The sequence below is a fragment of the Vulpes lagopus genome, chromosome 6 (assembly GCF_018345385.1).
Source record: "Vulpes lagopus strain Blue_001 chromosome 6, ASM1834538v1, whole genome shotgun sequence".
Taxonomy (NCBI): domain Eukaryota; kingdom Metazoa; phylum Chordata; class Mammalia; order Carnivora; family Canidae; genus Vulpes; species Vulpes lagopus.
The window spans coordinates 32,551,316-32,563,847 of NC_054829.1; the positions used below are offsets into that span (position 1 = coordinate 32,551,316).

The following is a 12,532-nucleotide window of genomic DNA, read 5'->3' on the forward strand; positions in this document are numbered from 1 at the left end:
CTAGTTCAATATAGGCTTTACCTACCTAATTTTGGCTTTACCATGTGTAACAGGTATTAGTAAAAAAAAATCCTAATACTATAAAATAAATATTTATAGAATTCTACAATATTAGTATATGAAAATTTTCCAAGGAAATAATCAATGTTTTCTGAAGAATATTCTATATACTTGAAAACAACTACATAATTTAAATGACCTATGCAAGTGATTAAATTTTCTTTCAAAATCAGAAATTGTTACATGTGATGTTTTTTCTATGCTTCTGCTATAATACAGGAGTTTTTCTGATTGTCAAAATGCCCAACGTTAACTTTTAGGTAAAGCTGTTCAATGTCAGTATTTACTGATTTCCATGCATCACGAATTGAGAATCATTATAGTCAGTAACTCAGGTTAAGGAGGCCTCCTATTTTACTTATACAGTATTTTTGTTTTTGAAGCATTATAATTATGAAAGAAAACGGGTTAATGATTGTATAAAATGACCCCTGACATATAGTACACTCACACCTAAAATGATGAAATTTATAGTTTGTGAGAAATTGATTATAAAACACATTTTACAAACTATTTTTTCTTGATTTGTTATTTTTGTGAAAAAATTTCTAATAACTTACATGGAACATATTTATAAAAAGGCTTAAGTAGTAATCTGTTCCAAAGAAATGTAAATATTATAGGATATAAACAGAGTATGTCTTCTAGAATTTGTAATCTTTTCCTAGAAATTCATCCTTTGTAACAAATTTTGAGTATTCTATCCCTTTCAGCAATGATCATTTTGTTAGATGTCTCTTCACTTCCATAATGAACCATAAGAAACCTTTTTTTTTTGTTTGTTTGTTTTTTTTTTTTCATAAGAAACCTTTTAAATAAATAACCCTTCTATCAAAATTTATAGCTTCCTAAATTTTTGCTATTCCTCCTTTTGCTTGATTATTTTGTCATGACCAATTATATCAGGATACTTTTGTTAGAAGGTATTGCTAAGAAAAATTGTTTAAAAAATTTTTAAGAGTGAGATTTTGATAACAAATCAATTAGTTTGATCAATTCTGAAAGTTCAAAATTTTACACATTATTTAGAATGAAGGATCTTTTATTTTTTTATGCTATAAGCTTATTGAGATAACATGGCAGTACACTTCATTATGGCAGAAAAATGTTTTTTTCTCTGCTCCTTCTAAAATTAAGCTTTTAAGAAATGAAACCCAATGTCGTTTCAGATTACTAAAGAAAAAAGGGGGGATCCCTGGGTGGCGCAGCGGTTTGGCGCCTGCCTTTGGCCCAGGGCGCAATCCTGGAGACCCGGGATCGAGTCCCACATCAGGCTCCTGGTGCATGGAGCCTGCTTCTCCCTCCGCCTGTGTCTCTGCCTCTCTCTCTCTCTCTGTGACTATCATAAATAAATAAAAATTAAAAAAAAATTTAGAAAAAAGGGTAAAAATAAACTTAAAAATTCAATAAAAATGTGAGTAACGACATTGTCAGTCAACAAACTTTTTCTGCAAAAGGTCAGATGGTTAATACTTTAGGCTTTGCAGGCTATACAGTTTTGGTTGCAACTATCTAACTGTTCTTGTGGCCACAGGTAATACATAAATGAATGACTGTAGCTGTGTTCCAATAAAACTTCATTTATGGACACTGTAATTTAAACTTCAAATAATTTTATGTGCCGCAAATATTATTCTTTTTAATTTTTTTCATCCATTTAAAAAATACAAATCCATTCTTAGCTCACAAGACACACCACACCGCTACCAAAAAGACAGGGTGGATTTGGCTAATTGGCGTTGTTTGCCGAGACCTATAACAGATTAATAATTTCTTGAGAATAGGGACTGTGCCTTATTAATTTTTTAACTCCAGTACCTAGCATGTCATGGAATACATATTAAGGATTAAAATAAAAAGCTTGATGAATGAATGAATGGATGAAAACTAATGTATGTTGGGCTTCTATTTAATTTATGATAAAAATAAAATATTAGTATATAACCCTTTATTCTGGTATAGTCTAGTAATCTAAAAGTGCTAAAAATTATTTTTACCTTATAAATATCAAAGAGTTTGATGTTTTCAAATTTACCATAATGTATTATAAAACATTTCTTTGTAATTATATATATATTTTTTTAATGCTTCTTGATCTTTTAGTTTCTTCTAGAATTTACATCTAAAGAGTTTTTACTTCACCTCACTTATATGTTCCTAATTTACTATTACTTTTTAGGAATAATAAGATTCTTTATGTAACAATACATATTTTGGATGTATATTGTCTTTAACTGATAATAAGACATGAAGAAATAATACTTTGTATAGCAATGAATTCATTCTTATGTTCTATAGAATTTTATAATTACTAGCATTTCATCAATGCCAACAGATTATTTAACCTTTGTCAGATCAGAGAAAATAAATTCTATTCTCTTTTAAAAATTATTTCTTTTAAGTAAACTCTTATGCCCAACGTGGGGCTTGAACATGCGACCCCCAGATCAAGAGTCAAAGAAAAGCTCCTCTGAGCCAGCCAGGAACTCTGTAAAAAAAATTCTGTTAAAAAAATGAAGCTTTTTACATAAAAATAAAACTCTAAAAAGTTGAAAGAAGTGGATTATTATGCTATTATATGTAAACCTTGATGATCTTTCATATTTTGAGGCAAGGAACAGGCCAGCAGGCATGCAAATATCAGATGAGCCATATTCTAAGACTCCAAAACAGAAACAATTTCATAATTTAGGAAAATTGATTCTGATTGCCTAATTTCTATTAAAAAGAAAGAAGGAAACAGGATATACTTTACTGAATTTGCTATTCCATTGTTCTTTTTAATGGACCTGGGAAGAAACCTAAGTTTATTAAACTTTTCACTTTCTCTAGGGTTCATACCCACTGACTCTAAGTTTAGACTGCTTTATTCCATTCAATTTATCATTTCCTCCTTTTTTTCTAACAATACACATTCCACAAATAATTATCCTTTCGTGTTTGTAGGTTATACTAATTTTACCTTAATAATTAGTATTTGTGTTTTCTGTAACTTGACTATTTAAAAATTTTTGCAACTCTAAGTTATATGCATAGTTAAATGTAGTCTAGAAATACTTTCTCCTCTTTTTCAGTACAACTATCTAAGACAAACAGTTAAAGACAAATAACTGTATTATAACATAACCTAAATTATATTTCTGGATTCCTAGCAGACATTCAGTGTTGTATTTTGGATATTAGAAGAATGATAAGTATTTAAGTGTGTAGAGAATATAGGAAATCAGTAGAACTATTTTTGATTGGCCTTATATTGCTTTTACGTTGTTTATTTTTCAAAGGCTTAACAGTCCTATAGACTTTTGCTGTAGATAATAAGATACGAAGTAAAGCAAACCAATTAAAAATCAAGATATTTATAATCAGTAAGTCACCTCATTCTCAAAAAAGAAGATATTTAAAAAGACCTATTTATGTATATTTTTAACTCATTTAAAGAAAATACCCAAGTACAACTCTACCCAGGTAAATGCTATAGGCATATTTAAATGTAAGAATTTAAGAGCACCTCTAAGGTTTTAAGGTAACTGAAAGACTTCATTTAAGAATAAAAGGCTTAATTTCTGATATAATGAAACATACAAGGTCAGGGAAAGAGACTCTTATCAACTAATGGCACTAAAAAAAAGTAGATGTGATAAACAGATATTAGCATGGTAGAAATTTAAGACCTCTGATTTACATGAAGATGAAAAAGATAAAGTATGAAACTTACTACATCAAAATTTAAAAAATAACAAGATTGCAAGGATTTCATGGATATACTTTAAATCTAGTATAAGACTGTTTTTGTCCGTTTGGAAGTTACATACAAAAAAAAAATATTACCAAATGTGTTCACTTAGTATTTATGTAACAACTAATAAAAACAATTTTTAACCCTTTTTAAGTTAACTCTTGCAAATAGCACTTACTAAAATGTCAGAAATAGTTCTCATTGAATCCCACAGCTACCATTATCAACAGGTCCTTTTGTTTACCTCATTTCACAGGAAACTGAGGCACAAAGGGGTTCAATCATTAGTCTGTGGTCATCTTGTTAATAAGTAGCAGAGCCAAAATTCAAAGGTTTAAATTTTGATTCTAGCATTTTGGTATTAACTTGACACATTACAGAATGCAAAAATACTTAACTTGGTGTGCTAATTATTCCCCCCAATTAAAAATTATGTTATCTGGCTATAAATGAATTCCATACTAACTTAAATTCTGGTATGAAAATAAATAACATGATAATATTAAACCACCACAGAAAAAATAGGGACATATAAAGCAAGGTCATTTACTTCAAATGCTTAACACAACGACCAAACTCCAAAAATCAATGTCTTCATGTATATAAGCAATTTTCTTACAAACAAAGCACAAACACACCTCTACAGGAGATAGTTTCCCTCCAATTGTACTTTTAATAATTAGTCTCACAGTCTAAAAGAATTTAAAAATAAGCCAAAGGACCGTTTCTCCTTTAGATCCAGAAGCTAATTATGTAAGAATGACTTCATTTTTAAGCAGCTGAAGTTAACACTTTCCCAATACAACTCTATTCCAAATCTTTTAAAAGCAAACCACTTTATTTATAAATCTAATTACGAGAACATCCAAAAAAATTCTGTCACAATCTTTACATAGAAGACCAGAAAACATTTTACAATTTATTAAAAAAACCCTCCAATTTTCATATACTAGAACTGTGGTGGTTTTCAAAGTTTCAATGTATGGACTATAGGCCAGCAAGATCTACATCACCTGGGGCCTTGTTTGACATACAAATTCTTAGGACCCACTGCAGATTTACTTAATCAGAAACTCTGTGGGTGGGGTCCAACAATCTGTTTTAACAAGTCCTCAGTTTGTGGTGCAGCTAAAGTTTGAAGACTACTATGATAGAGTAAGAAGGACAATAAATATTTAACAAATACAGAGCAGAAATGTTTTATGTTAATTAAACAGTAGATAGAATTATGTACTAGTTTGAAAATAGAAGGACGTATTTAACATTAAGTTGAAATTTAGCCAGCAAACACTTTTTTGGGAGGTAAAGGAAACAATATCACAAGTGGTAAATATAAGTTTACATAGGACTCAGAGGTTTATGGCTTTCTTCAAAAAAAAAAAAAAAAGACTCTTTAACCTGTAGCACTGATCAGTGCCTACTCTTCATTCTCTTCCTAATTTTTCTCCTTATGCAAAGGATTAGGTGATTCTTGGTGGCTTAAGCCCAGATATTGATTCTGATGTTTTGGCTTGTTAAATTCCACATTAAAATTCACATTAGAATTATGGACTATGTAACCCTTTCTCTTCAAAAACACTGAAATTAGAAACATTTTTTTTTTCCAGAAACATTTTGAATTACATTAACAAAGTACATCAGACCAGATGCCATCTGCTATCACCTCCTTTGGCAATATGCCTGAGGTTCAGCGTCTATCACAGACCACTGAACAAATGCAAAATTACCTTCTGGATCAGTTCAATCTTCCTCATTTTATATATTTGTGTAAGTCCAAAGAAAAGAAGTCAAGAACATTTTTTATACAACAGTTCTTCCACAGCAAAGTTTTTACATTCTTAGAACCACAAGTCTTTTGTCCTGCCTAGCAAAATTGTAAAAATAATATAAAATGCAGTAAAAAATATTTGAAATAATATGAATATCCTACTTCTTGAATATGAGAAAGGCATATAACTATCTCACCTCTGGAGTGACATCTCGTGGTGCAAACCCTGTTCCTCCAGTTGTTAATATCAAATTAAGTTCCTTCTCATCACACCAATCTATCAGGGTTTCCTGAAAGAAAACAATGATATTGTCACATGCAGAAGAACTTACCTGCCTGCTCAATACATCCACATACCCAAAAACCTCATATACAGTGAGGAAATGAAGATTCATTTCAGCAATAAAAAAGAAAATTTTGAAGTACAATTTATGGAACAGATTTGTTATTGATCAAAACACACTGCAGTTTGGGTTATTTATTTTATGCAGTATAGAAAATGAGGAAGAGAGCATCAAATTCTGAAAAATATCATAAGTTAAGAGCTTATAAAAGAGTCCAATATTGGATATTTAATAAAAACTCAGAGGGAAAAGCAGAGCATTTCAACAAAGATTATAAATTGTCTCTGGCTTTTTAATTTCTCCATTTTTCTCTGTTTAAATCTGTTCCGATCTGATACAGTCTGAGCTAACTTTTTGTTTCTACATCTCTGTAATGGATATGGTTCAATTAGGGTTTTGTTTTTATAATTACATAATAACCAGACATTTGAAGGTATGAAGAGGATAAGTTACATAGTAGTGCTAATATCCTTATCCTTCAGAACAGAGGTTTGACCAACTCTAAGATTTAAAAAGATAGTAAAAAATATGACTGTAACTCATTAATAATTTTCCTTATTTTTAAACTTCAGAGAGATCTTTGTTTAGCATATATAACATGCTCTGACATTCACTTTCTTTTTTTTTCAATTTAAATGAAATAAAATGCTTCAGTATTAGCTTGAGAGTATCACCTTGGTTTTGTATAGCTATTTCTTTCACTCAGTTAAGCATCCATCCATTCTTTTATCTATAACATATGCATAGAGGGATGAAATGTTTTATAACTTACAATGGTTATTTTTGGATTATTATATTTGTAGTACACTTTAATTTAATTCCTTTTTGTTTTCTTTCACATTTTTCAAATTCTTTAAAATCTGCATGTATTTAAAAATAAAGGGATTTTACAAGTTGAGTTTTCTGGTATTTGTTCTTTGTTTTGATAATCTTAATGTCTCATTTTCAGCCAGCTCAGAAACAAATTTTATACTGAATAACTATGCATATTCTACTGTAGCAGGTTAAATATAGCCACATATTCTTTATAAATCCTCCTGTCAAAAGGTGGAGTCTATTTTCGCCAACCATGCATCTGGGCCAGACTTGTGACTCTGACGAAGGCAGAAATCATGGTGTATGAGTTCTGAAGCCCAGGTCTCAAAAGGCCTCACATCTTCTACCTTCACCCTTTTGGTAAACTTGTATCACTATGAAAAGTAGTCCAGTCTAAATAACAGAATGAAGAGAGAACATGTGGGGAGAAAGCTTAGCAGAACAGATAGCACCAAGGTCCCAGATATCTGAATGCCATTTTAGATTTTCCAGCCTCACTGAGTTGACAAATTATTTCAGCCACAGTAATGACACCATGTTAAAACCAAAAGAAAATACACCCAGCTAAGCCCAGCAAACCCACAGATTTGTGAAAAATAATAAATCATTGTTTTTTTAAAGATTTTATTTATTCACAAAGAGATACACAGAGTGAGACAGGGACACAGGCAGAGGGAGAAGCAGGCTCCCCACAGGCAGCCCCATGTGGGACTTGATACTCAGACCCCAGGATTATGACCTGAGCCAAAGGCAGATGTTCAACCACTGAGCCACCCAGGCACCCCAATCATTGTTTTAAGACACTAAGTCTATGGTGGTTTTAATGCAACAATACAGTACAAATACAACTACTTTGCTAGTTAGCATCTTTGCATCCTCCTCTTTTTCAGGCTATTTTCAATTTATATTTTATTGTATTTTATTAGTCATAAGTCTACACATCCTTCACAATAATCTTCAAAATAGTTTCAAAAGTAAACTTGGTGTGAATTGGGTTTAATCAAATTTAAATTTTAGTAATTCAGTTTAAGGAACATATCAATGCCTAAAACAGTGCAGAACTTCCTCAAAAAGTTGAAAAAAAAGCTATCCTATGACCCAGAAATTGCACGACTAGATATTTATCCCAAAGATACAACTGTAGTGATCTGAAGGGGCACCAGCATCCCAGTGTTTATAGCAGCAATGTCCACTGCAACAACATCCATATACAACTGCTGATATATGAAAAAAGCCCAAATGGAATAAAAATGGAGTATTACTCAGTCATCAAAAGGAATGAAATCTTGCCATTTGCAACAACTTAGATGGAACTAGAGGGTACCATGCTAAGTGAAATAAGTCAGAAAAAGACAATGATTCCACTCATGTGTGAACTTTAAGAAACAAAACATAGGGGAAGGAAGGAAAGATAAAACAAGATGAAATCAAAGAAGGAGACAAACCATAGGAGACTCTGAATTATAGGAAACAAGCTGAGTGTTGCTGGAGGGGAGTTGGGGGGATAGGTAACTGGATGATGGACATTAAGAAGGTCACATGATATAATGAGCACTGAGTAATATATAAGAATGATGGATCCATGAACTCTACCTCTGAAACTAATAATACCATAATTATACACAATATATAAATACACAATAATGTTAATTATTGTGTAATATATAATACACAATGTTAATTAATTGAATTTAGATTAAAAAAATAAAAAGAAACATACCAATCAATGCCTAGTGTGTGCCAGGAAAATGCAGGTATGAAGAAAAAATACATGACAAATGCCCTTAATGTCAATGAGCTCAGAAGTATGAACAAATTAATATGGTACCTTAATATATCATTAATGTTATGAAAGAGGCATGACCACCTTCAGAAAACTGTTTTACATATATATGATTTATGAATATATGACATTTTTTACACTGACCAGAATGTAAACTATCACTAAAGAGATTTTTAGCAATATTTTTCTCTGGCACAAGACTAAAGATCCAAATAAAGAGAAAAATGGGACAGTAATAGAACTAAAAGGAAATAAGTTTAGATAAGCCATCATTCTATACATCTATTTAGCTTCATACTCATCTATTACAATAGATTTTTTTTCTTTTTTCTACATTTATTGATGTAAACATGAATCACTGAATTAAGCAGACTTCACCAATATATAATCATTGAGAAATGTCACATTTTTCTTTGGTTTATTAAATAGTCTGATATAACAACCTAACAAATTCCTATATCTACTTAATGAGACACAGCATTAGGATATCTTGGTAAAGTCTTCTCTGACTCTTCCAGGCAATTTGTTTGTTCCCTGTGTGTATTACTCATCATTCCTGAAAAGACAGCATTTTTCATATTTTACTGAAATTTACTTGTTTATATGTCTCTTTATCTATAAGAGTGATCTCCAAATTTCTGATTACACATCTGTATCAGTAAAACAATTTCTGAATGTTATCAGACATTTCTATCAGTAAAGCAGATTCTGAATGTTATGCTAAAAAACATACAGCATGTTACACAAAAAGAAATTTTAAAAGATGAGATAAAGACAATATAATACTTAAAATAGCTTTTATTTTGTTTTAGTAGTTGGGAAAAAGTATTTTTCTCCTCAATATTTTATATACACAATATGACTGAGTATGCATCTTAGAAAACCTTAGTTTGATATTTTGTGATACAATAATTACAAAGTAAAAGATAGTTTAGAAAAACACACTGAAATGAAAGAAGTACTTAGGCACACTTACAAAATCACACAACATTCATTTTTCAATCTCATCCATGAAATATGCAAATGACTTTTTGAAATGAGGTTAGTACTAATAGTACTAATTAGTTAGTACTAATTAGATACTAATTAGTTGTTCTTATAAAATAATCAGTGGTGGGGTAGGAAGATGGACAAAATGGTGAAGGGGAGTGGGGGAATATAGGTTTTTAGTTATGAAATGAATAAGTCATGGGGATAAAAGGTACAGCATAGGGAATATGGTCAACAGTATTATAAAGGCATTGTATGCTGACAGATGATGGCTACACTTGTGAGCATAGCAGAAGGTAAAGAGTTGTTGAATCACTATGTTGTACACCTAAAACTAACATTGTGTCAATTACACTTTAATGAAAAATATAAAAATAATTGGAAGATGCTATTTCAAAAATATTTTTAACAAATGAGTTCAAAATCCAGTAACACTCTTCAAAGGGAACATTTTTAAATGGATAAGTATCTTGTTTCCTAGGTTTGGGTTTTTTTAAAAAGCTTTTATCATTTCTTCATGAGAGACACAGAGAGAGAGGCAAAGGCATAGGCAGAGGGAAAAGCATGGGGAGCCTAGGACCCTAGGATCACGCCCCAAGCGGAAGGCAGACACTCAACCACTGAGCCACTCAGGCGTTCCTCGTTTCCTAGTTTTTTAAGTGTGTGGTTATTAGTTTTTATAAATGACACAAATAATTTCCACTAAAAAAATAACATAATGCAAGCAATTTTAAATATCTAAGTATCTTAACTTAAGCATGTTTTGATATTTTACAAAAGTTTTCCCAGATCTTCTTTCATGTCTTTCCCCCCAAAGTTGTCTACTGAATTAACTTCTAATTTATTTTTCTAGGCAGATTCTCCCATTCCTTATTCATTACCTCATCTTTATTCGTGCTATCTGAACTAGAAATCTCCCTCTCTGGTCCTTTTAGGCTTTGACAATGTACTCCAAATCACTTTAAAATTAGCATTCTAAAAATACTTTTCTTTAAAGCCTTCCCAAAAAACCTAGTTTTCTTCACTGGAGAAAGTATCAATACATTTCCTAAATATTTGTTAATGTAGCTGAAGTTTTCACCAAGTCCTTCAAAAAACAAATACAAACAACAGTTATCATCTGCTAAAGCATACAGCAAGTGATTACTTAAATGAGAAGTATAAGGTTCCTAGGATATTTGGGGGTTGTAGAGACACAAAGGTAAGCAGGTGTCTTTATCCAAGGAGTATCCATGCATTGTTTTTCATACATTCATATTTCCATTTGCATGTATATAAACATTATATGCATTTATAATATATATTCTTAACATATATGTGTTTATATAATTTTTAGGATACTTCCTGCCCAGGGAGGATCCCCAAACAGATTTAGTTGCATTTCAAGTTATCATTTGTTATTCTCACACTCCCACCATAAATGTCAACCCAGAGTCCCATTTCAGTCTAATTGTACCTTTTGCCTTCTGAGGGAGGAAGTGAGGGCTCTTCTTTTACTCAAGTGGTCTGATGATTAATCTATAGATCAATTTCAATTTAATTCTATTCATTTAAATATCAGGTACTATAATATTCAAATAGTGTATGGATTGCTTATAAAGATATTTTAAAGAATGTGAATGATTAATTCTATTTATTGTTTACCTTAATCAATGCAGAGATACTCAAATGATTGTGTCAAATGGTTCTGAATAGATTACTATTATTTATGATAGCAGTACTTTATAAATTTTTTGTGAATAACAATTTTCTTAGTTTCTCTAAATAACAATATATATATAACAATATATAACAATATTGTTATAACAATAACAATATATATTTCTCACAGCTGAAATAAACAGAAATAAGTAGATGCAACTACATCATATGCCTACTTACCCCCCCCCCCAAATTAATTTGTGCTTGGGTATCTCTAGTGTATTGTTCTGAATGAAGGTAACCTGGGTCCACATTCTGCACTCATCACAATAACATGGGGACACCAGATTGTGAGGGGGAGTCAGTAAACCCCATTCCTTCACAGAATACCAAGGATTTGCTCCTATTGATGTAATCTCACTGATGCAAGTTAAGTACTTGGAAGAGTACTCAGCACATAGTAAGTGCTAAATAAATGGTTTTTGTTAGTATTTTTTTTTTTTTTTTACCTTTATTTATGTCAGGGTTACATTGTCTAAGTGTGAAGCTTCTCCACAAACTTAATCACCTTAGAAGACCTAAGTAGAGTCAGGATTCATGGTAATCTTTTTATCACTAACTCTGAAAGGCCAAAAATTGAAATGTCATTTTTAAAGGGAAGATAAACAGCAAAACAGAATAATCATGTGATCTATAGAGCTACATTGGTCTAAGAGATATTCTTTTGACCTTTTAATTCTATCTTCCGTAAGGCCTTCCTTGAACTTAAGAGCCAAATTTAATGCATATTGGTATTCTTCAGTGATCTTAATGTAATAGATGATCTGAATAGACGGTGATGATTCTACTGACATAAAGCTTGTTCTAAGATTTACTGGACCTCTGAAGAGGACTTTAGAGTAAGTAATTAAAACCATGTAATAGTAAATCAAGCACATTTTCCAAAATGACTCTAACAGGAATCCTCGAGAATCTACCCAATATAAGACATGCAGTATTAGGCTTTTTTCCAATCAGGCAAGTATTTGCTACCTAGGAGAAGAGAATGGGTAAAATATGGAAAACAAAGAGCCCTCTCAACAAAATTCCTCTTAGAATTTTAGGGTTAGTTTACTCTGTATCAAAACACAAGAAAAGAGAGATTTAACACCAACAGTTTGAGAGTAGGGCAGTATTGAGTATTTGATGTATTTGAAGCAAAACTCAAGAGAATTTTTAACACAGGGAGAGAGGGAATCATTTACCTCTTTAGTATACTAAATTTAGAATTCAAAGTTGTTAAATGCAACTGAGAAATAACATTCTTATGTAGAATACGCTGCTATGGTCTTCAGGTTTTGCTCAACTGTGTGTGTGTGTGTGTGTGTGTGTGTGTGTGTTACCTGCAACATCAT

The 12,532-nt window shown here is 31.4% G+C and overlaps 1 protein-coding gene across 13 annotated transcripts in view; it reads right to left on the reverse strand.

The window, feature by feature from the left end:
• Positions 1–12,532, reverse strand: part of GPHN (gephyrin) — a 627,564-nt gene that overhangs the window by 298,202 nt on the left and 316,830 nt on the right. For all 13 annotated transcript variants that reach the window (XM_041759177.1, XM_041759184.1, XM_041759182.1 and 10 more), the window contains one exon: positions 5,762–5,854. In XM_041759177.1, coding sequence (XP_041615111.1) covers positions 5,762–5,854 — 93 coding nt within the window. The remainder of the gene's footprint in view (positions 1–5,761; positions 5,855–12,532) is intronic.